The sequence below is a fragment of the Branchiostoma lanceolatum genome, chromosome 9 (genome assembly GCF_035083965.1).
Source record: "Branchiostoma lanceolatum isolate klBraLanc5 chromosome 9, klBraLanc5.hap2, whole genome shotgun sequence".
In the NCBI taxonomy this organism is placed as follows: domain Eukaryota; kingdom Metazoa; phylum Chordata; class Leptocardii; order Amphioxiformes; family Branchiostomatidae; genus Branchiostoma; species Branchiostoma lanceolatum.
Genome location: NC_089730.1, coordinates 12,045,227 through 12,071,255, shown reverse-complemented (window position 1 = coordinate 12,071,255; position 26,029 = coordinate 12,045,227). Strand labels below are relative to the sequence as shown.

The following is a 26,029-nucleotide window of genomic DNA, read 5'->3' as shown; positions in this document are numbered from 1 at the left end:
TTGTGTACAAGTGATCAACTGCACCTTTGCTTTAGCTTTAACCAAGACCCCACTGTTTCTTGTGGCTAACACTGCACTGCTTCGTCCAAGAAGAATGCTTTCAAACAATCGGAGATTGAAGGAGGAAATGCTTTGCTTGACATGGATTTCTTTTGTCGTAGTTTTTCCCACATGACTTGGATTCAATTAAATAAGGAAAATATACAACTTACCTCAAATTATACATCATTGTCAATATGTGTCAAGACATTAACATAATAAAAGCATCAACAATTGGATTCTGACTTGAGGTTAGAGACACCTTGCACTGATCACTCATGCATACAAATGACTAACTTTCTTCCTGTATGATTATTATCTTTTCTCTTTATGAAGAAGGAGTATCTAAAGGTCATCAACACATTTTATGTATTGAATCTGTCGGGAGCAGTTTCATGTCGTGACAGTACTTACAGAAGGTCCAGGTCTGCCAGCCATGCCAACAGGTCCAGAAGGGCCAGGTGGTCCAATCTAGAACACAGCAACACATACATATATGAATAAACAAGCAAATGCAAACTCAGAATCATGTGACTGATTACGTGAGTGATGATTGTCCTTGGAAATATGTAAAAAAAATCTGTTTTGAGTGTCTTATAATTGTGTAGTCATGATTACCTGAAAAACTGTGAAGAGACGGTTTCACACCAAAGCACAATCCAAACATAGAAGTTAGATTATTGAACTTTGGATTATGGTTATTTTCATGTCAGTACTAAAACATGACAAAAGATAATCTTCAATAACAATGCAACTAAAATAGCCTCTGTATAAAACCACATCAAATGATGTCTAAATCAGCACCATAGACAGAACAATGTAGCAAATACATGGAGTTTTTTTCTTTATTGAATCAAAGATTTTTATTTCACCCATATGTCTCAATGGGTACAGGTTATTGTTTAGAAAATCTAGGTTATACTGAGTTACATGTACCAGAACATACAAAATTGACTTTTGTGCAAATCTAGGACAAGTGAACAGTTTGGATTACCATTCCAGCCATGATCTGCTCAGCCATGGCTGCCTCGTTGCAGCCGGGTCCCTTGCAGCCAGAACCCATTCCCAGACTCCCAAGCATAGACAGCTGTCAATCAAAGCAACAAATATTCATCATTGAAACACCATCAGGTGGGCCATTTTTTGTGTGTTCCTACTCTTTTTGCCTTGCTATCTTCTTTTGTCTTAGTGTCATAATGGGGCTTGAGTAACAGTTTGAAGCTGTGCCAAAATACAAAGCAACTGGATAAAATTTTGAAACAAGTCAGACGTTTCATACAGCATTCACTGTCTTTTGTCAGTGACTAAAGGGAGGAACTGGAGAGGTTTTTTACCAAAACTCTGAAGTTAGTAGTCGTGCAGACGGGACGAGTACACATGCTCAAGAAGTTAACACATTAACAATTAATGGATTTCAAAAGCAGGTACTGCAAAAACTGCAAAAAACTGATCTTGTAAAATAGAATACTGAAAGTTGTATCTGCAACATCAACTGGGAGTGGTAAGTTTTTCACCACAGACCTCCCTGCAGGTGCTATGAAATTAGAGCTTTTCACCAGGTCCAGTAACAAAACTCAAAAGCACAATGCAGCTCTGTTAAGTTTCAAAACCCTTTACAGCTGAACCACTTTCATTTTATAGTGCCTCAAGGGTGACCAATGGCAAACCACTTGCCAACTGATGTTACAGGTCCATGTGCACTTCATGGAGTCTATTTCAAAAGGGCCCACCGCTTTCACTTTCAGACTCACTGTTTCAAAGCTGCCTTAACCAAAGGACCTGCAAAATCTGGATCATTTTTTTCAAGTGCACCAGTACTGTTAAACAACTAACAAAATACCCACTATGTACAATGTATATGTATCTACTATATTTTCTTAATCAAAGTACACACCCTACAATTCGGGGCAAATTGCTGAAGAATATATATTAGTTTACATGTATTTCATACTTCACTTACTTATTCATATTGAAATATTCAGAGGCATTAGAGATAACCTCCATAAATATTTATCTGTCGGGTTACAAAAATCCACCACTTAAAAAAAACACAGCGGATTTGAGAGATCTCTGGTGCAGCACTCCCAGGTATGCACAGTTTAGATATACATCTGTTCGGATGTATCTTTTCAGGGTCTCTAGTTGAATTACGTTTAACTTAGTAGATGTTACAAGTATATGAAAGTCCCACCGCATCATTACAGCAGATATTGAAGGATTTCAGCATTGGCTTTTTATAAATGCTTCCGATATGATTAAAACTTAACCCAACATCACTCACAGGGATGGAGATTCCAGGTCCAGGGGGTCCAGGCAATCCGTCAGCACCAGGGAGACCTTCTCTGCCACGGGGACCCTACAGACAGGAGAGACCATGGGAATAGTCATCCTCACAGAGACTCAACTGATTGATGCGCATTTGTAGCAAAGTATGTGATATTTTTCTGAATTCTGGATATGAAGTACACTGTTTTTTGTGTGCATTGTTTCTGCATATACAATGTAAGCTGTGTTTTATCATATCTAATGTTTTTCACCTGAATGAAGTCATGAAGTTGCTTTCCCAATACACAACAGGAAATACTGCAAGCATCCTCCCGTGTTGCCGTACTATATACGTACTATGCACATTTTGGTAGTGTCTTTCGTGTATTGTGTACCTCAAATGCATCTTGCGATCCCCTATTTCTTTCAATGCATTTTATTGCAAACAATACAGCTCTTTAATCCAAAAACAACTTAGTTCTAGGACACCCTGAACGCAGCCATTGGACACGGTTCAAGGTCAGTAAAGGTCATTGGGAATGGAACAATGGGTTTATTGGGATGCCTACCCTTGGGCCAGCAGGACCAGGGTCTCCAGACGGGCCAGGGTAACCTCTTGGTCCCGGGATACCCTGCAGGGAGGCAAAGCAAATAAGGTTGCAGCCAAAATTCTCGGTCTGTAGCAAGCAAACATCACAATGTTGTTTATCTCTCAATTACACTTAAAAGGAACTATGGAAATGCCGTTGCACAATTCTTAGACAAACTGGTCAATATTCACTTAAGCAGTGTTAAGAGTATCTTGGTGATTACCATTAAAGCACTGCATATACAATGTATCTATCAAGGAACATGCTGGGAATTAGTATTTCTCTTCTTTAACCTTTCAACTTTTTGTCCTTTAGTCCTTAAGTTTTCATGTTATTCAAAATAACTGAAGACAGACTTTGCTGTAAACATTCCAACCACACAACAAAGCTGACAGGAATCACAGGCAGGAATCTTGTTCTGCACACTTTGATAAACACTCTGATGCTCTGCCCTGGACATGACAGAGCCACAGAGGGGAACATGAAAGAGGAGACCAAATTTGGAGGTCACTGGAATCCGGCACTGTGTACCCCTGTCCCCTGTTGCTTGCCCAGTAAACAAATGTCGCACATAGCAACTAGCCCCAACCAACGTAGAACCTCTTTGTCACTTGTGCTTGCGGGGAATAAAGATTTTCCCCAAAAAAATCGGATCAGTTGTGACTACATAGAGTTTACTTACAGGTTGACCTGGGTAGCCTCGAGATCCTGGGATGTACATGCCCTGCAAAACAATGAAACAAATCAAGTTTGCGTTTGATTTTTATTTTGAATTATTTTCCAAGAGACTTAATCCACTCAAACATCAAGCTGAACTTGGCAATTCAGTGAAAAGGCATAAGCAGAAGACTAATTGCTTACAGGTTCGATAACAGCAGGCTCGCCCTTCTGCCCTTTGACCTGGAAACAGAAAGGCAGAGGTCTTAGTCACTTTTACTGACCAACAAAAATCATAACAAGTCATGTTTCATCTGTAGTGACTCATAACTCGGACAACTAATGACAATCAAAGGTTTAATATCATGAAAGCTGAGTGTTTGGTCAGAAATCTTCCAGCTTTCCTGTCACTCACTCTCCAGGACGTCCTACACTGATGTTGGGACTTGATGCCCTCTGCACTGTTGGTCAACTTTTACCAGCATACAGAGCAACAATGGAAGGGTGTTCTGATTTGTACAGTTGAGGCCATCCTGAGATGGACAGTAGGAAAGATAATCCTACAATACTTTCCCTTTTTCCCCTTAAATGAGGAGAATCTGGCTTTGATGCTTTCCTTGCCTTAAAATCTTATCTGGTTACTATTCCAGGACCAGCAGATGTGGTCCTGATTTACATTAATGATAAGAGTGGAGATGCAGTGGGATATTGAGGCCAGGTTTTCTGTCATCACAGTGTGGAACAAACAGATCTGACCCTCAAGCAGACTCTTACTGCATCAGAGACACTTGAACTATGCAGTCTCATATGGAAGTTTATTCTTTGTGGGCAATCAGAAGTTGGACAAACCACTTGAAAAACAACATATTTGGTGATAACACCTAACAGGGAGTTTACTTGCATGATACCAGAATATGTAGCTTGTGTGGTTCATTATTTTATTGCAATGATTTACTTCATTATAAAAAAGATAAAAATCTTTTTTGCTGATTCCCACACAAGACTGGAAACCATGTCAAATCAAAATGTATTCAAATCTGAAGGAGAGAATCAAAAGCCTGAATTCCATTGCAGCAATGTCTGGTGCTGGTATTGTTTTTGGCCACTAGTAAATGTACCCTAACCACAAACATGTGCTGCTTGCCCTTCTCAAACCACAGTACTTCAGCAGTGTTGGCTCCACCCCAAGAGATGCTCCCTCTCCCTTCAAAACAATGGAGGATTTATCCATGCTCTGGTGTGCATTGCCATTAAAGGTCATTGACATGTAGTTTACTTCATGATTCTGTTGTAATGGTTTTCATTTTTCTGACAGTTAGATTCTGGGATTTGGCTACTGTCTGGCTCAGCAAATTAAACTTACGGTATACTGACTAAATCTAAAGCAATGTTGAGGGGAGGTGGGACACAAGTCTGTCGGTTGCTTGCAAGATCAGAGTTCTAAATTGCAACAATCAATCCTGGTTATTGTGAGTCAAAGAACTTTTCTATGAGCACATGGTTGACATTATGCATTGTCATACTGCACACAAGGGTCAGCAAAACATGGGACAAGAATGAGTTGTTGCCTTTAAACCAGCCGAAAAGATCATCAGTGGGAGATGTATATATGGTCAAAGGTCAGTAAAGTGAGAATGGACAAAGTCTAAAGGCAAACTCAAAACTGGGAGTTTTGCCAATACAGCCAGGGGTTTGCATTCTGTGGAGTGTTTCTCATTACTTTTGCTTGAGGAGGAGCAATGTGTCTTCTGAGAAATCTTTTAACAAAGACCACAGAAAGCCATTTCACCCTCAGCAAATATTTTACGCTCAAGCAATTTTTTTCTTCTCACCAACACACATGTTCTACATTTCTTTCATTTACTTGGAGCTATTGACTCTGTCTCCCTTTTAATGCTTTGAAACAAATCATTTTCATGCAGATACAAGCACACAGCAGGGAGACTAGAAACATGCAGACTTTTCATTTTGCTTTGTTACTTTACCTCATCAAAAGTGAAACCAAGACTTGATTGACTAAACTATTTCGATTTGCTACATGTGGCCTGTAGATTCCTTCTTCTAGCATACAAAGCATACTTAAGCTTTCACATTATAGCCTAATTATAACAACAGTTTGCGACTGGTAACTCCAAATGGGTATGACACACTGTACACTGTCGAAAAATACTGAATTTTTTCCCCCAAACATCTGCATGCTCCTTTGTTTCAAACTCACTGTATCAACAATTTTGTTGTACTATTTACTGTCAAAAATTATCTCGACATAATGTTTTCATATTCTCAGGGAAATAAGTAACTGGATGAGGTGTTTCCTGCCCATCATCACCATCCCAGCAAGGTTATGTTGAACAACTGGGTTGCACGCTATGCAACAATTAACACTGGTTTCAGAACATAGACTCTTTTGTCTGATAGCAGTCCTGGGCAATACTGACCCTGGGCCAAACCAATTCACCATGAGAGTCCACATGTTGGGGGGAGGGGAACAAGTCACTTGGCAATTTTAGAAGGAAGGAAGGTCAAATTACACATTGTAGATGTATCACTGGCTCTTGTGCCATGAATGCCTGATGCTCTACTAAAGTTGAGACATTTCTGTAGGAAAAGCTATTTCCACATCATGGGGAAGGTATTTCCATTTCTGCTCTGTCTTATTAAAGTAAAATGTTTCCTGGCATCAGCTGACTTTGAAACAGAGTTGTTAGGTTTCACTCTGCTGCTTGCTGGCAATCAAAGACATCTCAGGGATTGCCAGACATGAATATTTCAGAGTTGTCAAGAACTTCTGGGTTCTCTGCCAGTTTTCAGGTCAAACCTCTCTCTACTAAGCCCGTTTAACAGATTAAGGAACCACCTGTTATTCCATAAAGCCCCATGCCAATGATGTCAGTCCTAAATTTTCCAGAGGTCCTGACAAAACTTGGGTACTCTGCCAATTTACAGCTCGATCATCTTTCCTCCTAGGACTCTTATCTACTGAATAAAGGCGCCGTCTGTGAGGGTGCTGTTCTTGAAAAAACAAATCCTTGACAACAATTTACTAGATTTTCAGATTTTGTCACTTCGAGGTTCTTGAATATAAAATGGTAACATTCTGAAAATATCAAATATCAAACTTTCTATATTTTCAAATGGATAAATTCATGCATCTAAGTAGCAGTAAGAGGCTGCCAAAAGATGAAAGTAGGGTTCTCCATTTCCATTACTTTTGTTATATATAATGCAATATGAAGCAAGAGAAGTACTTGATGGTGAAAATTCACAGCAAAAGCAATGCCGTTATTGTGCATGAGTTTTACTACATTTGTGGTGCAACATGAGATTTCAAACCAGGACCATCGCCATTTTGCAGAACAAATGAGTAACAAGCATTCATACCCTCACACGGTTAGCTGTTAAACTGGCAAATGAATAAAGATAATATGAGTTCGGGACCACCGTTGAGTGACCCTTACCCCTCCAATCTTACATTGGGTTCGCCAAAAAGTCCGATTTCCTCGCTACCAAAGTCCGTCTGCAAGAAAAAAAATGGTCTGGTCAAGCAAAAGATATATAACGGGTCAACTGATGCGATTTAAATTCAGATAATCAAGACCAGCATAGATTCTAGCACATTGTCTTCTAAGTTTGAATATTAAGAAAACTACATACCGTGACTCCTCTATTCAAGTCCGCGTCAAAGTCAATTTTGTCGAACAAGTCGAAGTCGCTGTTGCCGTCCAATGTACCAGTGCTTGTGCCATTTTGGGGACAGTCTGGGGTGTACTTGATGCACTGGTCGTAAGCTGCCAGGGGGTCTGGAATGATCGAGATCTCTTGTACCAAGCCCTGGGGAGGACAAGAACAATAACATAAGATCAGTCAAGTAGTCTACTATAATCATAAATCATTAAACATTACATTGGCTACTGCTTTTTTAACACCAGTAAGGGAAATATAAATGTTACTGTAAGAGTTACATCCTTGGCAACATTCTCTGTAAGAAGGTAGTCCTCATCATGTTAAGATACAATTTTTTTGTTCAAGTCAGAATAGCAGACATCAAATGAGTACATTTGGTGAGCTTTCCTTGGGATATCAAGCAAAGCGTAATAGACCCCTTACAAAGCAGCTACAAACTATTCCACCTCATGTTTACGAATCAAACAAAGCTACATGGGTTGTTTAGTTCCATTAAAGACTTTGGGATTTTCAGAGGACAAAGGGACCGGCAGGTGTGGTTATCTGGGCCTGTACCACACACAAAGTTCTCAGGGGACTTGACCCTGACAGTGCCCTAACATTTCTGTGAGGCTGTCTTCAATGGAACACTGGTCACACTACTGTCAACTCAGTTGCTGATGTTGCCGTTCCACCACAGGTGGTCAGAAACATTTACAAATAAGTTCAAACAAAAGCACATAGTAGATACAGAATTGTACCTATAGCTACTATCATATCACTTGGAAACAAGCTGTTGGAACTCATTTGATATTGTATATCAATCATACCAATACATGGGGTAACCCTTTAGAGGCATACCAATGTGCAATCTACAACGTAGACATTGCAAAATCCCTATTGTTGACAAAGATCAAATAGTAATTGCAAAAGGAGAACGAAGTAATTGCAACACAGTTGTGCTATTTCTTGAAAGCAAATTCTCAGACGTTTAGGTTGTTCGGAAGCTAAGCATAAGTGTCATCTAATCTACTCCAAGGCAACAGAAGAGTGACGCCAGCCAGAAGCACAAGGAATCCGAGTGCACCACAGGGACAGACACCCTTTCTGTGTCAAGGGCACTGGTTAAGCTGGAGCAGGCACCGCAAAACAATGATCTCCATGTGTTGTTACAAAGCACCGATTAGATACACTTTTCTGCCTAATGCTTCTACACTCATTACCAGAACATCTGAGAATTCAACAACTCTTCTGAACCATCTTGGCATGCCAAGCCTTGTGCATAACTCAAAAGCAGCAGGACTGTATTCAAATGTCTGCACCTGTTTAACAACTTAGGTCTTTCACTGCCAAGTTCGGCTAGAACCCTCATTCTCAAGATGCTTGACATCCTGCCATGCACCAAAAGGCTCAAACTTCAGCTGATGCCAATTTGTCCCCGTCGTCTACAAATCCCTTTTGTTTGTTCAAACTCAACGAGACAAGTTCTAGCTGATAAACTCCCCTTTATAATATCTGGCATATCTGTAATAATTAGGATTAGACGACAGTCACTAACGGCTTTCTCGCTCTGCTTAAGTGATGCTTTGTTATGATCTATCATAATCTATGCAAGGAAATGACATCAGCAAATGTACAGATAGACATGCCATGAATATTTTTCGGTGTTTCACTTCAATGTTCAGGAGCAATGGTATTTCTAACCAAAGCAGCTCACATTGTCTTCCATCCTTTGGCAGTGGAGCCCAGTGCATGTTGACACACTCCAGGCATTATCGCAAACACTGGGTTAAGTCCTGAAATCTAACAGCCAATTATATGCCTATAATATACAGAAACATTGTGAATCTGGCTTTATACATTATCGTCTCAGTAGAACCTGCATTCTAAGTCCCTCCCCCTGTGCGTAGGTGCTGTGAAACACAGTAGCAGGCAATATTGCCCAGGATGTCATCCTCAATTGACCTCCCTTCCCTGATGGGCTGACTGTAAGCTTGTCAAAACATCCTGGCAGATTAAAACTATTTAAGGTCTGTTTGACTTGTAGCTGTATATGGAAACAGTGGCTTATACTATTAGCATATCATGAATATCAAATGGACCTCGCAGAGCTTTTGATTAGTGGCTTCATCCACGTCATCTGCAGCTTGAAGAGAAGAACTACTGATGGTGAAGATGGGCACATTTGCCAGTGTGGGGAGTGAAGGGACACATATTAGATCAGCATCCTGCCAGGACATGCTTGCTCTGAACCAGTTTTACCTATCAAAATAGTTCTTTATCTTCAGTTCATGAAACAAGTAGGTCTTAGGTTATCCTAAACTGTGTCTGAGCTGGCTATACATGTATGAGCGATTAGGGTCAGGAGTTAGTCTAGCACTCCACTGTTGTAATCCTATCAGTACAACTCTTCAGGCAAAGACATTAATCTTTTCAACTCTGAACAAAGATCTACTCTGGGTCACTTTCTTCAAAGCAAATTGATTTCCATCCTGTTGGAGGTTGGTCCAAGTTTTCCCCACATCTGTTCTTGTTGTGAGTTGCCAGCTGGGATTGATACTTTGACCTTTGATATGATCACAAGAGTCAGATGAGAAGACTCTTTCCAAACCACAAGTTGGCCATGGTTCTGCCAACCAAATCCCGGAGAACCTCACATCTGCTCATTTCCGGCTTTGTCTGGGCCTCGGGACAGGGGAGACAGCTTAAAGTGTATCTATATGGTGCCATCTCTGAGAACACAGCACAAAAGGCCTTGTGTAATGAGACATATCAACACAATGACCAATGCTAACATCTATATCAAGTACAGATGATCAGGACAACCTTCATTGTCTAAGAGTTAGGCTGCAATGACATTTGTTTCTTAAGTTTTTGAAGACAACTCAGCTAATCCTTTGCTCATAATGATAATGTAATATGATACTATGAACAAAATCAAACATAATGCAAGAGGAAAAATGCAACTTTATTTCACAACGAAATTCTGAACCAGGACCGAGAAACTACAAAGACTGTGGTGTTAACAACTCTTCACCATCCAAGCTTGAAGTTTTGGAAACTTCTAGGCGTGATGCTGCCAAAAGTGTAACCTACTGTAATACTGGCAGGGGAGCAGTGCCAAATTACAAGGTAAGCTGATGTTCCAGTCCAAGACACATATTTCATATCAATGCCAACAAAGCCTAACAGAAAAGGACTCACGTGCCATGATGGACCATACCACTTACAAATCTTACAAACTTCGTAGGGTTGCTATGTACATGTATCCATTCACGTTATGAAAATTAAATCTCTGGGCTGAGGGGAAGAAAAACTCAATTCAAATCTCTGTGCTGAATAAAGGGAGGAAAGGTTGGTTTTTTTTTCAAATCATTTACTTCTGAACTCCAAAGTCCTAGGTGAATCAATCAATTCTGACTTTCGAGAAAATTTTGGAAAAGGTTTGATGAGGAACCTTACCTGATCATAACCCTTCAGTTCATTTGTTTCAGTGTTTATCATCTGTTTCTGAACAATTACAGTCTTACACTCAAACATTTGAGAAGCCTGCAAGGGTATGATAATTCCTTCTTAAGCCTACAACCTAAACAAGCAACTCTAATCCATCTACCTGATATTCATGCTGTTTACTCAAGATGTCATCAAGGCTTATCCTACAATGCAAGACAGCAGCACAACAAGCATGAACAGTGAAATCTCGGAGCCTCATGGATCAACAACTGGTGCAGTTGCTTTAGGTTTATTTGTCATCTACATTGTACGCAGCACAATTTGGACTTGAAATCGGGAGTTTTTTTTTATCTACTTCAATTCACCTCAAAACAAGGCTCATTGAGAGCCACTAAAAATGTCTTGGATTAAACTAACTGGGTTGTGATGACAGATATATGAAAGTGTGAAATGAAATTACTAGGCTACTGAGCTGGACTGGTTGTTCTATAGAATTGTGAGTGTGCTGAATATAATAATGGCTACTTTGACAGATGTAACAAACAGGTACTGGATAAGGTACTGGACAGAGTAGTAAGTACTGGATAGGAGTACTGGATAAGGCATGTACAAGTAAGTTCTACTGGAGAAGAAATAGGGATGGCTACCAGGCTAGAGGATGCTTCCAGTATCCCACATTTGACCCCATTCCTCCAGCAGGGAGCTCAGATTGGTTCCAGACACCAGCCCAGGCTGACCCAGTTGGGAGAGAAAGGTTGACATTTTTGTGGCTGGAGGTGACATATTTGTGGGCGTCCCCTGGGCCATGGATCAGGGACAATCACAAACTACACACGGCTTTGGTAAACATTGCCATGGCAACCGGGCAACAATCTGGAGAAAAGATTCTCCACCTTTCTCAGCTTTCATACTTCCCAACTATCACAACAATCAACAACAACACTAATAAACTACAAATGTCTTCATTAAACATTGCCATGGTAATCATCAAACAATCTGGAGCAAAGCCTCCACGTGTGTTATGTTTCTTAACTATTAAGATAATCTACAACAACAACAAAAAGCATCTTAAACTTAAAGACCATGCTTAGTTGCATGAAGGAAAAGCTGGACCAGTCCACTTAACTTGAAGGGGGAGTTCAGGACACTTAATTTCAATGCAAGGGAGGTTTCTTTTTCACAAAAGAGGGGTATGAGTACAACTGTTTCATTACTGTGCATTACTCAAAACAAATGTTTGATGGGCTATAAAGTTTGTCCGAAATTACATGGAGCAAAACAAAATGGAAGGTAAAGAGTGCAGTGATGTGTAGTAACACAATTTCGATTGTACTTGTACAGTATATGTTCCATCAGTGCATGCAACTCCCATCCTCCTTCCTGAGATACAGTACTGTACTGCAGAGTCTGCCCTTTCCGCAGCCTCCGTGGCCTGCCCTCCACAGTGCAGGGTCAGGTGATAGGTGACACATGTGGTTCAGCCATGGCCATGCTAGGTACATATTGTGTTGTGTCTAGACAGTGAACCCATGCAGATATGTTGAACTCCCCATGCCATCTAACACCATTCCTGCCATACCATAAAATGACAAACCCCAGATAAGAAAGGATAATACAGAACCTGTCAAGACAAATGTATCTTAAAACGTGAGTTTCTTAAAGGTACATTTCGAAGGGACAAAAATGGAAAATTCTACTGGTAATTGTTTTTAAAAAGCTGAAAAAAGCATTACATATTATTAAGAACAGAAGAAAGGAATTTGCACAAGTGGTATATGGACACTTTCAACCTTGACCATCCCTTAGAAGGAACGGTTGAATGTGTAAAACTATTTCATGACATGCTGTTTTGGTGCTTACCCTGACTTTTGACTCTGCCATCACTGACCTTGCTCAAGTTGCAATTGTACATTTGAAATATGATGGGTGGGTCACTGTGGGTGGCTTGTAAGAAGTACAAAAATTCATGGAATTACTCAGTGGACAAAACATTATGACAAACAGTATCTAGTGTGCCCTTTATCAGTTTATGGCCATCTATATACAGGAAAGGTGAAGAAGGTGGCTTATTTATAGAGTGAAACTTTTCATGCAGCTTGTTAATCCTATTAAAAATGAGAGTTGTACTTTATCCTACAACTTCACTACAAGCTTTTACTGTCAATAACCCAATACATTTATGGGGAGTTGTATTAAAGGGTGGTCATGCTGTAAACTTGGACCATGTGGAACATGGTTTTGATTGACATTGAAGTCTCAGGTTACTTTAATTTCATCCAATTCCAATTAACCCCTATCATGGTCACCAGCCCTGGTCTGTCCCTAACTGTCAAACAGTGGGGAAGTTTCCATTATTTACAGTCTGTTGCTATGGGAATGGGTAGATTTACAGCAGATACTAAGTTTGGCAGGAAGGAATCAGGATTCCTGTACTGCCCCCCCCCTCCTGCCTAGGTTGCCATGGCAACAGATGAGAGTACTTAAAGATGAGGCTGTGCAGTGGTGGACAGGGAAAGGGATAGACCTGCCAGGCAGTTTATTGTACGTCCAAGTACTGAGTAGTAAGTGGTGAACGGACAGGAAGTTCTCGGAATGTCAGCAACATTTCTTCTGTAATCCAATAACATTCCAGCCATGCAGACAGGAAATAGACTTGGTAACCACCAGCTGATTGATTTCAGGGCTCTCCTGTAGTAAATGTCTCAAATGAGGCAGCAGCACTACTTGTACAATAAAAAAGGATCTGTCTTTCCTTAGTTTTGGCTTTTAGGTGGCTACAATTGTGTTGCCCAAGTTTTTTGCTGGCAAGACTTGAAGTCAAGACCAAACTTACTGTCTAAACTACAGAGTAATAAATGTAAGAGACATAACGTTGGGTAACATAAATTCGCGGGGTACTTAAATTCGGGATTTTTCGAAAACGGGGTATTTAGGGATATGTGCTAGATGCAAAATCAGTAATACCGCTAGAAATGCAAACTTGACAGACTAACGTATTCAGAACACTGTCTGAAAAGCTTCGATAACCATGCTTTAGAAGTTGGCTACGTCAAAAACTCTCCGTCCCTTATTGTCACAGTCTGAGGGCTTCGTGGGAGAATTATACTGCATTATTAGTACATAGTTGTTCACTGGTTTATAAGACAAATGTCACATCCGCTTCCTGCTCAACACAATTATTTACAATACAACTTATTAGAATCTCTTTTGCTAACCTACAACTGGACTCTAAGTGCGATTAATCATCAAAACGCCTCTTTGTTGCTACAACCAATGGCTACGGCATTACAGTGAATTTTCCCGCCGCCATATTCGTTACCCAGAATCCTGCTATTCGGCAGACGACAAACGTTTGCGAGGAACACTTTTTGTCTAAATGTTGCGTGTGATAGTGGACTGATGGAGATATTTTCCTCAAAGTTTGCTCTTAGCACAAGCAGAAACACATGGACATAGTAGTATTACCATTTCTACGGCATCCAGCTAACGCCCCGATGAATAATGTACAAATTTCCATGACGGTGGGGGTGAACTTTGAGTGACGTTCTACCGACTCAACACACGGGTTGTTCCCGGAGGCCTGATGCGTGCAGTACGGCCGTTTTTTCGTGTGTTTTTTTACTTGGACACGTCTATATCCATAGCACTCTCCTCAAGCCAAGGATGGAACGAATAGCTGCTGTATAAAATGTAATTAGCGGTAAGATATTCAAGACGAATCTTCTCTCCCGAATTAATGTTCACCCTTGTCCGACAACACCGCCATTGTGCGTGCGGCGGACGGTAGTTTCAAGTTGAAATATTATGGTATCAGCACGACTAGAGACAAAATCTACCATATATATGATTAGTGCAAAGATAGTACATGATACTGACAGAATAATAGAAAAAAAGGATGGTTTATTGTTCTGCTAGATTGATTTCAGTCAACCATTATCGGAAAAATCCCGAATTTATGTTACCCAATGTTAAATACCCCATTGTCAAAATAGTATAGCAGGCTTTTGAAACATATTTCTTCAACAAACTTTTGGGTCAAGACACTCTAAAGACAGTCTGGTAACATTTCATACATACATACTGTGACTAAGACAGTTGTACAGCTCACAACTTTCTACTGTTGTTTGTGGCATGTCTGTCTGCTTCAGTCTGTGTGTGTTTCTGACCTGTGTAAAGGGGGTGATCTGCCATCTCTGATTGCTGTGCTACTGTAACAAGGACTCCAAAGAAGTGGTTTCCACAGATTCCAGACAGTTTCCACCTCACAGTATCACCTGACATTCCTGCTCATGTGCACCTGTTGCTTGATGATGATTGCAATGGAATGTGTTTGGATGGGGGCAATAGTGGAGGGGATGGGTTTCTTAGCCTCAGTGAGTTTCCAACTGTATGACAACAAGACTCGAAGCCTTTCATCGACCATCTCAGTGTGGTGATATAATTTTAAAACGTACTGTTTGAAACTTTTTAAAGAAAGGAAAGAGTATATGTCATTGTGCAAACCACTTTGTAGGCTTAAAAAATAATCAAACACCTTTTATACAGTTTTGTTTATCTGTTTGATGTGACACAACTTAAAGGGTCTTGTGCCTCTGTTGCCATCCACAATGTTCCTACTAATGATTTGATACCATGCAACAAGGCTGATGTAGCCAGCATCTTCAAAGTCGGCCATGTACACCTGTGTTGCAAACCCTGACTACATTGCTGTAGGAGAAAAGGTGCGTGAGCCACCACAAACAAAATCCCAGACTAAACAGCTTTCGCAGTCAGCAGCTGACAGTCACTATTCAGGTGATACTCCTTTTGTATCTGGGATATAACACCCATATCCCCGCATCCACAACAGGTCTGTCTGGCTAAGGCACAATGAACATGGACCGACCTCAAATATCAAGGTCTACAGAGTAGTGTTTGCATTCCCATCGACGTTACCAAATATATGTAGCTCATCTAGCGTTACTTTTAAAGATGAAGGGCGTCGTACAATACCAGTGTTCAAACCCAGACAGCATTCAGCACTGATAGTGATACAACACTGTGAGTGACCGATGTAAAGAGATGTTGATCAGACGTTTTATCCCGATACAAAAGGTGATTCATATAATACAAACTGACAGTGTTCTCCGATAGATTTCGTAGTATTCTGGTTTATTTGGACAGATTTTGGCACTCACAGTTGAGCAGACGATTGTTTGCAAACCACAGGAAAGCTCTCTGCAGGACAAAATGCTGATCCTTGGGTTGGAGCACAATAGAATGTAATCCTACTGGTGCCACACAACACAGGTGAAGAGTCAGACCAACCGACAGTGCCTTATCCAACATCCAAGTCTCCTTCAACAGAGCCATTGCACTGTATGCTGTAACAGTGCAGTCTTATAGTTGAACGCATTCCACTACCAGTGGACCTGCCCCCTGCTGTAGTGCTTGCACAATTCAATTGTGTGGCACAAATGTAGATGTGTAAGAAAGATCTTAACTCTAATTCTTATGTTTTTTGCTTCCAACATCAACATTGTGGCTGCAATAAGTAGGAAGAGGACTCCTAAAGAAAGCATTACTTTATTCCAAGAGGAAGAGACAGAAAGAGAAAAAAGCTTTTTCTTACATTACATGCAGTTTTCTGATTGGACGGCAAATGGTAACCTGGTACCGTAGCTATCAGAAAGTTGCTAAAAGAAAAACCATGGCGCTCCGGCAGGATTTGTAACAATCAAATGAAAGTAGAACAAACTAGTACTATTTCCTTAGTTGTCCCCTCAACTTGATAAGTTGCACAGCCCTGCAGTAAGTGCTTTTGAAGGCACCTGTTGATTTCCTCTTGGACCTAATTGTTGAAATCTTAAAGAAGTTTAGGTTTCAAAGAAAAGAACTACAATAAGTACCATGCAACGAATTCCCTGACCACCACACTGGAGACTTTAGCACACACCTAACAGTGCTTAAGTGAAGAAGTCTGGCTTTCACACTAACCAAGGCTTGAGAAAGTAAAGGTGTGGCCACGTGTTTGGCAGTTTGTCTCCCATCACTCGACACACCCTCCTACTGTACTCACCGCATCTACCTCAAGTTCAATGCTATTCACAAAGGCACAGACTAAATATTTACACCAGGGGTACCCCCATCCTTCTCAAACTATTCCTAAGAAAATTTCTGCTATGTTTGTAAAACGCTCGTGTTTATGATTGTTTTTCCCAAAGAACAAGAGGTATTGAATGCATGGTCGAAACCTACACCAAAAGGCCGCCCTGTGGGGAAGTGGGTACAAATACATAAAGGAACCAAGGCCACAAAGGTGACTGGAAGAGGCTACTGTTCTCCATAAACTGTCAACACCTCAAAGAAATGGAAACTAGACCTGTAAGAATGCTTTGCTTCAAGCAATCTGGTCTGTTGCTCAAGGAGCTTTACGCACAATCTACCACACACAGTGTTCAACATTTAGAGGAAGTTTGAAGTTGTAAGAAATTTGCAAGGAGTCTGCATCTTGTCTCGACTTTGATGTTGACTTCAGGGACTTTTCACTGTTCAGGACGCTAATTGCATGAAAAAGGATCATTGTATCTCATCTTTTATCTTACATTTATATGAATGGGGCTCGGAGACCTGCAAACATCGGCCGATCTCTAAAAATGATGATCAAGAGAATACCGGGCGTATTACTGCTGGAGATGTTATTTTTTAGAGCTTGCAGACTCGTCAGCCAATCTATTTTCCTTCTGTGTGACACGTAGCCTGGGTGCCATCCTATTTCTACCGGGGCTCCTACACTCGCTACCCTAAATTTTAGGGTAGCGAGTGTAGGAGACCCGGTAGAAATAGGATGGCACCCAGGCTATGTGACACGGGCATTTAGACCGTATTTTCATTCAGTATTATATAGGTCAACTTTCCCCTTAACACAAAATTTCATACAAATGGATAATAAAGAGTGTGATACTGAAATATCAGTCATCATTACTCTTGACTTATTTTTCATCCATCAGTCCATCATTATTGTACATGTCTCCTCATCTGGCTTACAGCTATCTGACCACCCATGCAGCATTGTCTTCATAGCATCCCTTGTCCCCGATCCCTTGTGGAATCATAGACCATCTCCCAACAGAAAACCAGTAACAAATGATCTCAAAATAAGATCAAAGTCAGCTTATCTTTTTAATCCTAAACTAATTACTAACACAGGAGGTACTCAATACTTCTTAATTAGTGGATTAATCAATCTGTTACCTAGCTAATTTCTGTACCATGCAGAAAGAGATAAAAACCTACATGGGGTAAATCAACCACACCTAAAACAAATCCAAGCAGGGACAACATTCCTTTAAACACATCTTGATAGTCAAAATATCTACAGTGACAGCCTCTGCGACTGACTGCATAGTTTACATAAACTTGATCACATTGTTTTTTGTGTCCTTGCATGCAGACAATAGGTAAGGCTCTAGTGTCTTCCATTTATTTGGGACAAGATGATTGATTGAAGTCTTTGTTTTTCCCTCCAGATTGTCCCACAAGATTGTAAATTCCTTAGAAAACCCAAGAGGACTGGAGGACTTTGACAGTGGGGTCCCAACTGTGTAATGCGACCTCTGGCCTTGGTGATTTACTGACATCCAACTGTGTCAGCTCCACAGGACATCAGAGGCTCTTTGGTTCATTTCCAAATGGAAAGGTGACTTACTTACTGTGAATATAAAAATAGTTGCGACATATTCAAGGTTACCATTTCAAGTCTGATGATTCCCAATGAGTCACATTGAGACGTTTTGATCATGATTTTCAGATACCAATGAAGACAACTACTGGTAGATTCCTAAACTTCTGAATCTGATGCAACACCGAAGTAAAGAAGCTTATGGAGACAAGATTTTGCCTTCAGCATAACATGTGAAATGGGTAAGTAGCACATCTTGGAAAGAAGCATTGATGGCATGGTGGTTATTTGAGTTCAGTGTTTGAGCCTTCTGACAAACCAAAAAAAAATATCTGCATACTAGGCTGCCCCAAGAAGCATCTGGAATAGTTAACGGCCTTGAAGGGGGTCCCTCCAATCCTACACATGCCCCTCAATGTTGTTTTTACAGGTCTTGGCACAGCAGCTTTTAGTCACCAGCACAAATTGGTGTGGACTGATGAATGACCTTTGACTCTGACCTTCACCTGGCCCCATTCTGGCCTGAAGGTCAACAACCCTTTCCTAGTACAGGGCGGTGCTATGTGGTAAGTATGAAGAAAAGGAATGTGAGCACAGGGTGCCAGAAATAGAACCAGAGGCAAGAACGTTTCTACATGAATGCTGATTGGCTATGGTTTACACAGATGTCAGCCAATCACAGGTAAGCTGTCCTGGCTGGGAGATGTAACTTCCTCATGTCTACAAATGTTTCTCAAATTCTAGTTTTCAAATTCTTGAATGCACAAATATAGTTATAATGCCAACTCTCAAAATTCTACCAGGGACATGTACCTTCAGACTATCACAGTATCAGGCCAAAGTGACATTAAACAAAGAGAAACGCAGAGAGATCTTGACAGCAGAATATGATGAGAGAGACTAACCAATCTCCAAGGTATACATACTTTATACATATTTCAGATATCCAGGTGTTGAAGACATTCTTGAGATGGCCTCATAGTACGTTCTTTAATATCGGGTTGACAATAGTCCTTAATTTCTAACAGGGTTTCAGATGGGGCATTGTTCAGGCTGAAACCATTACTTACAATGTACTTCCTTTCACCACTGAACTTTTTCTGATTTGCAAGCACTGTAGGCACATGTGATAGATTAATCTTACACTTTGCACATTGAGATCCAGCGACATGCTTCTGACATCTACACTACTTCAGTTCGAAGAGCAAGAAAGTAGGCCTCTAATCACCTTCCAATACTTCCTCTCTTCCTGCCATTACATGCAATATCAGCTTTGATGGACCATCAATCAGACATGTGGCTGGAAACTAGCAGAGTTGATAAGGGAATCCAGAGGTTTTTGTTTGTGCAGAGGACAGTGAGATAATGATGAGATGTAATCAGATACAGTCAGGCCTTATAAAACCCACCCTCCAGGCACAACTGGTTTGCCCACTGGTTTAAATTAAGTATCCAATAAAGCAACATTCCTCCTGCTGGGAAATTCCTGTCTGTTCTAGCAAGTTCAGGGTGAAGGAAAGACTTGCCTGAAGGAAGACAAAAAGAAAATCCTTCAACTCCTGTTGTTCTGTACAAACCCTCCGGGTATCATGAAACTCGGGAGAAATCAAGGTGAACCAAGCTGGAAAAATTAATCCCACCAATCAATTTCAAGATAAAACATGCAATAGTTTTAAGTTTTCTCATTATAGTTCACTTGGAGGTGCAACTTTTTTTCTGTGCATGTTTTTTTTTCTTCTACCCATTGCAGCTATAGCTAGCAGGTCTTTCCATCTTTACAGTGGGGACACTGAATTTTGACAGCTGGACAGTGTACTGAGCATTACTTTTGCAGATGTAAAGTCAGTGCCTCATTTATAGCAGTGTGGTGGTTCTTATCACTGCAATTGCTTTTGACAAAGACAAAGAAAAGGAGAGCAAACTGTCAGCTAACACTTAAGACACAGCTTGGAGTTCACACCCAGGTATGCTGAGATAACAACTGGGTAAGCTGGGATATGATCTCCTGACCTCCTAATCCAGAAGCAGGATTAGAAACCATTTTTACTTATTCACTAGCTCTAGATCTACTGCAGCAGGACAGACAGCTGAGACTGCCCTAGCCCGAGGCTATCATAAGGAACCAGCAGTGAAATGACATAAACAGCCGATCATTGAATTATACAGTATGACCAAACCATATTTCACCAAAGATATGGAAACATAAACAAGGAATAAAAATAACATGTCTACATGTTTTCATCCTCCTTAACAAAAGGGATTGCAATGTACTGAACAACATACTTTTGAATTGAAAAGGATGGGGAAAAAATACTCAAGAAGACCATTAGACTATGACAGAAGTTATCTCAATACAAGGCACACTGACACATTGACACTCACCTCAAAAGCAACATCCTCTCGGAGGAAATGTCTGAAGAGAGCAGTCATGCCGTTGGTACTGATGGCACCTTCCTGTCCTGGGGAGCGGTCCAAGTCCATGGTTACTTCGTTTTCGGTGTCACAGTCCATAATCATGGAGACCTTGTTCCTCTGAACACTGAATGCTATTCTGTGCCACCTGAAATAATGGTAGACAAGGAAATACACTTCAGTGAACTAATTTAGATTGATAGTTCTTTAGAAAATATTTAGAAAGTGTTAAACAATGATTTGAAAATATTAGAAATGTTAGCAAAAACATTGCGGTGACTTGTAATTGAATCTAACCTTTCGTTCAATGTCCAAGTTAACAAATAAGATAGCAAATCAATGTTGAATTCTATAGTCAATTCATGGTCAGGACCTGTTGATCTCAAACTGCAACTGAGTTGTTCGGTATGGCAACAACAATTGTCAAAGGACTCATAAAGAACTACAAAGAAATTAAGGGTTACATTTCCACTTCATTGCATGGTGTATTGAACAACAAGTAAAAAAACGAAAATTGATGATGTGCATATACCCAGTCGGAATCCAGTTTTAGGTTAACAGAAAGCTTTCCTCCAGATCTGTATCATACAAGTCGACGTACCAAGGAGATTCCCAGAGATTTTTTAATGAGTACAAAATGTGCATAGAATGGGGGATTGCACACTTTTCATGTTTGGTCAACCTTCTGGTCCAGTAGTAGGATTGGTAACCAAAGGACAAAGCACACCATTGTGGCACTGATGCAACCCCACAGTTGCTGGCCTAACTCCAAGTGGTTCATTAGGCCACTGGTGCATCAAGTTCAGGGGCAAGACTTGTTATGTCGGCAGGGCATTGTAGCCACAGTCCTTGCATAGAAGTGGCAATGTTTGGAGTTGGGCAGAACAGGCCGACTTGGAGCATCTCCAAGACGTCTGGCAGTCAGACCAGGGAATCCCTATCCTGGTCCTGGGCAAGTGACCAAATATTTCCTTGCAAACGAGTTTGGGCAACCACTGACCACAATGGTATGTACTCTCAGTCTGCTAGCCAGGGTTGGGCAAGTCCATTTCCCCAATTGTCCCGGGCAAGTCAAACTGCTGGTCGGGCAAGTGGATGTCCTCAAGTGCAATATTTTGGACGCCTAAGAACATCCTCTTTTAACTATCTCCATCCCAAAGTCTACAAGTTTGTCCAGATCACATTACACACTTTAAAGTGCTTTTATTACTTAAAAACAAAATAATTCCCTCGCTATGAGTCAAAATGCATGGAAATACGTTGTTCACATTTCAGGCCAGGGAAAAGTTGGTTCGGGCAAGTGAATTTTTAAAACCTTTTCCAACCCTGATAGCTACAGCATGTGGGTTATTTGCCTTGGCTAAACAACATGTTGCTGCTGCTGTCAGTAGAGAGTGGAGATAATGGTATTCAGCACTGGAGTTGTTGATGCCAACAGCTCTTGGCAGAATGGGAAACTTACAAAGGCCAGATTGGGCCAAATCGTTGACTTTTAAAAGAAATCATAAAGCCCATAACGGTTTTGAACTAAAAAGAATAATGCCATGCAGGGCACCAAACATTAAATAACATTGTCATGGTCAAAGGAGGCTTTTAGTTTAGTTCTCAACAATCACACTTCTTTGTCACATTAGACAATAATGTCGACTTAAGAAACAGCCTTTGGTGTTCAGAACACCAATTTGCACATTTCTGTCAGGGATTGCAGTTTTTTGGAGAGGGTGATCTGCATTTGCTCATTGTTTGAGGAAAGCCACATCTCAAGCACATTACAGATCTATAGTTACTGAAGAGAGTGGGAGTATGCCCAGTTGTGGGAGGGCTCAAATTAATCAGTCCCTTGCGCAGCATGTACTTAGTCTAATAATAGAACTAGACTCCTCTAGTGTGTTACACCTTGTGTCAGTTTACAGTTTATGCAATACAGACATGCAACTGTATCCAGCTGAAGATTTTTTCTAAGTGTCTGATGATATGATTCCATCAGTAAAAGTGATACCACATGAAGGACTTGACTCCAGGTAAAATTCAGGCAATTTTCATTTGCAGCTTTCCTTCTGAAGATATGTGAAAAGCTGACAAAGTATAAGACAAATTGCAGAACAGATCGAAATGCTAATTATTGACAGAGATTTGCCAAATTATTGCCAAAGTTTGCCAAAGAAATGCAGGTGTGAAAATCATTGGAGAAAAAAGTTAGAAAAAAAACTGTTATGTCTTTGACTTTCCTTTAAGAGAAATGTGTAGTTGGCTGTTCTTTGTCTTTGTCCGCTTCTCCATCTGCAAATGTAATTGCAGCAATACTGTTTGATAAGTCTTCAATACAACTATACAAAAGTAGAGCATAGACCTCCCATGCACCCACAGAAACAGCCGCAGTGTGTTGTTTTGGCGCGAAGCAAACAGAGGGAGTAGATCTATAGGTACTCAAGTGGCAAGGGTAAATATCACCCTCTTCTAATATTGACAGTAGGCCTGGCAAGGAATTCACTTTCACTGATCCGAAAGGAATTTACTTAGACCAACTGAAGCGTTCGGTGTAAGCATTTGGACGGGCCTGTATGCATTCAGGGAACAGACACAGGCGGCCATGTCCTCAGATGTACCTGCCTGTCCTTAAGACACACCGTAAGAGAAGTATACTACGTAATTGATCAATAAGCAAGAAGTAACCTGACTGCCTTAAATGTCCTGTTAGCGTGCGATTTAAACTCGATTCCCTTGCAGATCAAATTGCCACAGTCTTTCCCTGCATTTGGATTTTAAAAAAGATTCTAAGGCTGACTAATAAGATTCATTGCGGGTAAAAGTTCAACCTCTGGATTCATTGAAATGACAGGAAACAGGAAACAATGGTAACCGCATCACTAAGAAAAGGTCATCTCTGTTTGAAGTGAAATGTCATCATCATGCCAAATGTTAGGAAGGTTGTATCAGCCTTTCTTAGGGCAATACGCATGTAGTTAGATCTAGAGCTACTGTGAAGAGGAGATGTTTGTGGCAATGTACAATTCATTAAGACACAACAACTGTCCTTAAAGACATAACAGTCTGACCTTTCCTGTTTGGGTCAGTCTAGGAGAACAGCCCATCTCTCTTCCACCTCCTATCCTATTGACTAAGTGACATTCATGCACGTGCACAGAAAGTTTACGTAACTTTTTGACCTACAAATTTTGTCCCAATGGTGGCAGACCTACGCAATGCAATGTGACCAAAGACTATCAGTGCACGGTATTGAAAGAGAAAGGACTGAACCGCAATGTGCTTTCTTCATTTTGCATTTTGCCCACCCTCGCCTGATACAGGGATTGGCTGTGCCCTGTAAGATTTGATGCTGACACAAACTTTCTTCTAAACCAGGAGAAGTCTGTGGTGAAATGCATGCTACTAGAAAGGGTTGCAGTCCTCAGGATGGGCTGTTGAGTTGTGGTCCACTGTTCATTGCGCTTGTCTAAAAGAGCTAGGGAAATTCCCTGGCAGTAGAACGAACATGGTGTCTGTCTTCTCTGTCATGACCAGTTATTCACTTGAACTACCAGCACAAATAAACTTTCATGCTAATGGAAAAAAAGGAGTTTCCACTCACTGTCCGTCTGCTGCATTGAAGTTAAATCGAGGTGATTCCTCAAAGCCTGGTCTGCCGGTATCGTCCTCAACAAGGAATGTCCCGTCGGAATCGGCCAGTTCAATACCAAGCTGCACAACATTGTCAACAATGACAGTGAAGATGTAGGACCGTGATGCAAGCGAAGGCTTCACTGTTAATAACACCGAGAAGTCAAGAGGGAAAGTCTTCTCAGCACCATCTGCAATCAGAAGAGAACGTTAGCATACTTTGAACAGAATGAGATTGGTCAAAGCCATACAATTTCAATACTCTGTTCGATGGCGTTTTTCTCATGTGTTAAAGATTAACTTTGGTCCAGTGAGTTTGGTCTGAGCATTCTGCATTGAGATGAACCCAGTTTGTTCTGTTCATGCCTGCTTGGAAAGGTTACAATTAATGGACAAACAAAAAGTTACTTACTTGGGAAGAGCTCTGTGGTGGGAACCACGAGTGTTGCATCTTTTGAAACTTTGTACGCCACATCAGGTCCATCAGGCCGGTTTTCACAGAAACCTATTGCTTTGTTGATCCCCTTTGGTAATCCCCTTAATTGAAAAATATCTATGAGGTCTGCAGACCCTGTAACAAGACAGAAGACGTAATGTCAGTACAGGGTTAGCTTTTTCAGACATGAGAAGCCTAGAATTGGTAATAATCGACATGTACAACATCTAAAATTTCTAGTCATTGTTTTTACTAATCAGTTATCAATCCATTTGGCATCTATTTCTATCCATCCTTCCATCTTGAATGCATGCGCACGCATGCACGCACGCACGCATCCATCCATCCATTTTGTTACTAGTCTTCATCCATCCATCCATGTCAGTAGGCAAATGTCACACCGGCAAACAGCAAACCACAGTCATCCATCGAAAACATCACGTCATCCATCAATATACCAGACAATGCAAACCTTTATCTATCAGTACTAATTGTCATGCCCAGCATTTCAATGGAGCTCTTCTGCATCTCCAGGGATAAAGGAGGGGCCAGTGCTTCTCCTGCCCCTTGGAATGTCCAACAGAATGTCACTGACAGAAGAGCACAACCTTGTCACAACAAGGACAAGGACACAAAAAGCACAAAGACAGACTCTTTCTATACCTCAATGATATAAAAACTATCTATGCCAAGTTTTATGGATGTTCAGAACCAGTTTTAGTATTGTCCTTTCTGGGAGAACCATTTGGTCTGTAACTTGTGATAGTAATAATATGGTTACAGCTATCTATAACATAGAGACCAATAATAATGTGCCTGCTTTAGTTTATTCCAGCTAAAATAGATCTTGTTAAGCTCTCCATATCCTCTTAATCCTTAGCTCTTTACTCTACAGCAATTATCTCTCCGATTAACCTTAAGTTGTATCTTTAACAGGAAGCTGTGGCATGCTCACTTTGGCTGACCAGTTATCACAACTAGGATTACAAATGTAGGTCCAGGATAGACTGTCATCCACAAAGTTGTGCTGACCATAGTTCTGAAACACTTGAAGTTACACATACAGCAAATGAGGAGAGCAAATATAATGCTGGGGTCTGCATTAATGAGAGGTTATAAAACAATTCACCTGTCAAAAAGACCATTGTTCATGTTGTTGGAGGGCCATAGCTTGCTAATTGATTTACAAACTGATGGACATCATATAGTCAATTTGATTAATCATTCTTTTATCCT

The 26,029-nt window shown here is 40.7% G+C and overlaps 1 protein-coding gene across 8 annotated transcripts in view; it reads right to left on the bottom strand.

The window, feature by feature from the left end:
- Window positions 1-26,029, bottom strand: part of LOC136441476 (collagen alpha-1(XI) chain-like) — an 82,371-nt gene that overhangs the window by 31,460 nt on the left and 24,882 nt on the right. For all 8 annotated transcript variants that reach the window (XM_066437776.1, XM_066437774.1, XM_066437777.1 and 5 more), the window contains exons 3-13: window positions 24,770-24,928; window positions 24,329-24,548; window positions 20,710-20,887; window positions 7,206-7,382; window positions 7,024-7,068; window positions 3,756-3,794; window positions 3,577-3,618; window positions 2,874-2,936; window positions 2,321-2,395; window positions 1,034-1,126; window positions 454-510 (exon numbers count right to left, since the gene is read on the bottom strand). In XM_066437776.1, the coding sequence (XP_066293873.1) occupies window positions 454-510; window positions 1,034-1,126; window positions 2,321-2,395; window positions 2,874-2,936; window positions 3,577-3,618; window positions 3,756-3,794; window positions 7,024-7,068; window positions 7,206-7,382; window positions 20,710-20,887; window positions 24,329-24,548; window positions 24,770-24,928 (1,148 nt within the window). The remainder of the gene's footprint in view (window positions 1-453; window positions 511-1,033; window positions 1,127-2,320; window positions 2,396-2,873; window positions 2,937-3,576; window positions 3,619-3,755; window positions 3,795-7,023; window positions 7,069-7,205; window positions 7,383-20,709; window positions 20,888-24,328; window positions 24,549-24,769; window positions 24,929-26,029) is intronic.